This window comes from Berghia stephanieae, chromosome 11 (assembly GCF_034508935.2).
Source record: "Berghia stephanieae isolate SIO BIC M18660-M18661 chromosome 11, UCSD_Bste_1.3, whole genome shotgun sequence".
NCBI lineage: Eukaryota > Metazoa > Mollusca > Gastropoda > Nudibranchia > Aeolidiidae > Berghia > Berghia stephanieae.
The window spans coordinates 5,864,624-5,867,123 of NC_088370.1; the positions used below are offsets into that span (position 1 = coordinate 5,864,624).

At 37.8% G+C, this 2,500-nt stretch overlaps 1 protein-coding gene across 1 annotated transcript in view; it reads left to right on the top strand.

The window, feature by feature from the left end:
* Positions 1–2,500, top strand: part of LOC144957237 (uncharacterized) — a 68,906-nt gene that overhangs the window by 61,058 nt on the left and 5,348 nt on the right. The window contains exon 6 of the mRNA XM_078888311.1: positions 1,829–1,958. Coding sequence (XP_078744437.1) covers positions 1,829–1,958 — 130 coding nt within the window. The remainder of the gene's footprint in view (positions 1–1,828; positions 1,959–2,500) is intronic.

Below are 2,500 nucleotides of genomic sequence, written 5' to 3' on the forward strand. Positions count from 1 at the left end.
TTGAATGTCTGGTTTCCGACCAAGGATGTGACAAAACCAAACTGTCAATCACAGCACAAGAATTTGAATTTGAATTGACAAGGTTTGCCGTCGAACATTTTAACATAAAAATGTGCTTCTTTCATTTGTAGGATAGTGTACGCCCACCCAGTAAGTTATACACCCTTCAATGATTTTCATGAAAAGCGTTTGTTTTTTTTTTTATTTCGTCAGTTTGGGTAATGCCATGTGCCTGAATTACGCCAAAGAGCATGTTTTTATACAACAGGACAGATTTTACAGATTGTATACACTTAAGGAGCTGTTTGGGTCTTTTCTTTAAAAATGTGATTACCTAAATTGGGCGGTTTTTATCATTCTGCACCGTCATTATAGATTAGAAAACAACATGCTTGTTGAAATATATTAATTATGTTTTGATACTTGTTTGGCGACCTGATTTGGGGTCTGGCATTAAAAAAAAATATAAAAAAATCTGGTGGCAAACGTACCAAAGAAATGATCTTCATATTTTTCTTATAAACATTGTAGCATATTATGTCACCAGAGAGATATTTTACAGCTTTAGCTAATGGAATTTTTATTAGAACATTACAAAGTTGAGAATTAAAATATCATGACAAAATTGATTTTAAAAATGTATAATTTGGATTATAATTCAAAATACACATACCGTATCAAAAAGTTCTCTCTATGGTGACAATTCCATTTAATAAATTCTAAGAAACGTTTAACACAGTATCCCATACCCTTAGAAAAATGAGATATTGAGAAAATAGCAAAACAGCTTTCAGTTTTTCACACTTTTCTTACTACCTTTTCCCTTTTTACTGTGTATTTCTTGTCTTTATAGTCTATTTTAAGCAGTTGGACTTCAAAAATATTATTTCTAAGATAATAAAATCTCGTTTTCCACCAAAATCTCAAAATCAATTTTTTTTCTTTAAAAAAAATTGAGCTTTTATATAGCGCAATATCCACTAACCGTGCTCAAAGCGCTTTACACGGGGCCCCAAGCCAACAGCAACACTTAACATAGGACGAGACATGACGCCTCTTACACGATATTATTACAATTTTTCCGACAGAGACAAAGCTTTTAGCGGTCAAGTACTCATTTTACACCTGAGTACCTACGGTGAGAGAATGGTGAGTAAAAAGCCTTTTTCACTGACTCAACTATACGCCGCTCAAAGCGGGACTCGAGCGTTGGAGGACTATTCCGATCCGAGGACGAGAATCATGCCATAGCCGCATAAGGAATTGTGTGCGGCTATGTGGTCTAGTGGCATGACACTCGCTTTCGGATCGGAAGGTCCTGGGTTCGAGCCTCGCTCGGCGCATAGTTGAGTCCTTGGAGAAGGCTCTTTACTCACATTCTCTCACCGTACTCAGGTGTAAAATGAGTACCTGGCCATTAACAGTGTTGTCTCTGTCCGAAAAAGAATGTAATATCGCCTAACAGGCGTCATGTCCCGTCCTAAATGTTAAATGTTGCAGTTGGCCAGGGACCCTTGTAAAGCGCTTTGAGCACATTTAGTGGATATTGCGCTATAGATAGTTCGAAAATAACGTCACTCATGTCTTTGTTATTGTTTCTTGCCATCCGCGTTTATGAGTACTTCTCACTAAACTGTATTAACCAGACTATAAACCTTCAGGGTTACACACAGTTTTGTGTGTTGGCCAGTTTTACTTCCGGATGGCAATGTTGTGAACTTCTTAGCTAAGTGCATACTATCTATTTAAAAAAAGCTCAATTTTTAAATGTTTTTTTTTTTAATAAATGAGGTTTCTAACATCATTGTCGTTTTTTACACACATTCAGGTAGATGCTGTGTCACTTCCGTCTTGGCAGGCCCAGATAACCGGCCATAAAGTGTGGACTCTACGCCCTCCACCAGAGTGTTACACAGTGTGTAAGGATTTTACTGTCACCGTGCATCCTGGGGAAATGAGTGAGTTGTTTTCCTTTTATTGAGAGCCCCATTCATTGGTGTAGTTAGTGAAGTAAATAAATGGGAGCGATCTATATTCATCTTTTCGTCCAACCTAGTCCAACCTCGTCATCAATCACATGATTTGTTGCTGTACAACGATTGGGCATTTCTTAATGCATCTAAACACGCTGCTTTGTTTATGAAAGTTGTAAACGTACCCATGAGTCATGTTAAGCAAAATGACCAATTGGATCCAATAGTCTGATGTCACGTCGCCCAGCAACGGCGGCCATCGTGGTTCTAAACAAAGAAAATCGTTACTTTTCATTCTTCATGCTGGCTAGAACTTTTCATATGTCTTGTGATCAGAATGTGTAAAAGTCAAAACATGATCAGATTTATAATATTTTTCCCCCTCTGAATACGCTTTTATGCTCGTTGGAGATATATTTCATAAGGGCGTCCGACATTGTTCCGATAATTTAGAGCCAGTTACCATGCGTCATTACGAGGGAAGGGACGTTGCGACTGTTGAAGCGTATTGTAGCGTTGGATATTTC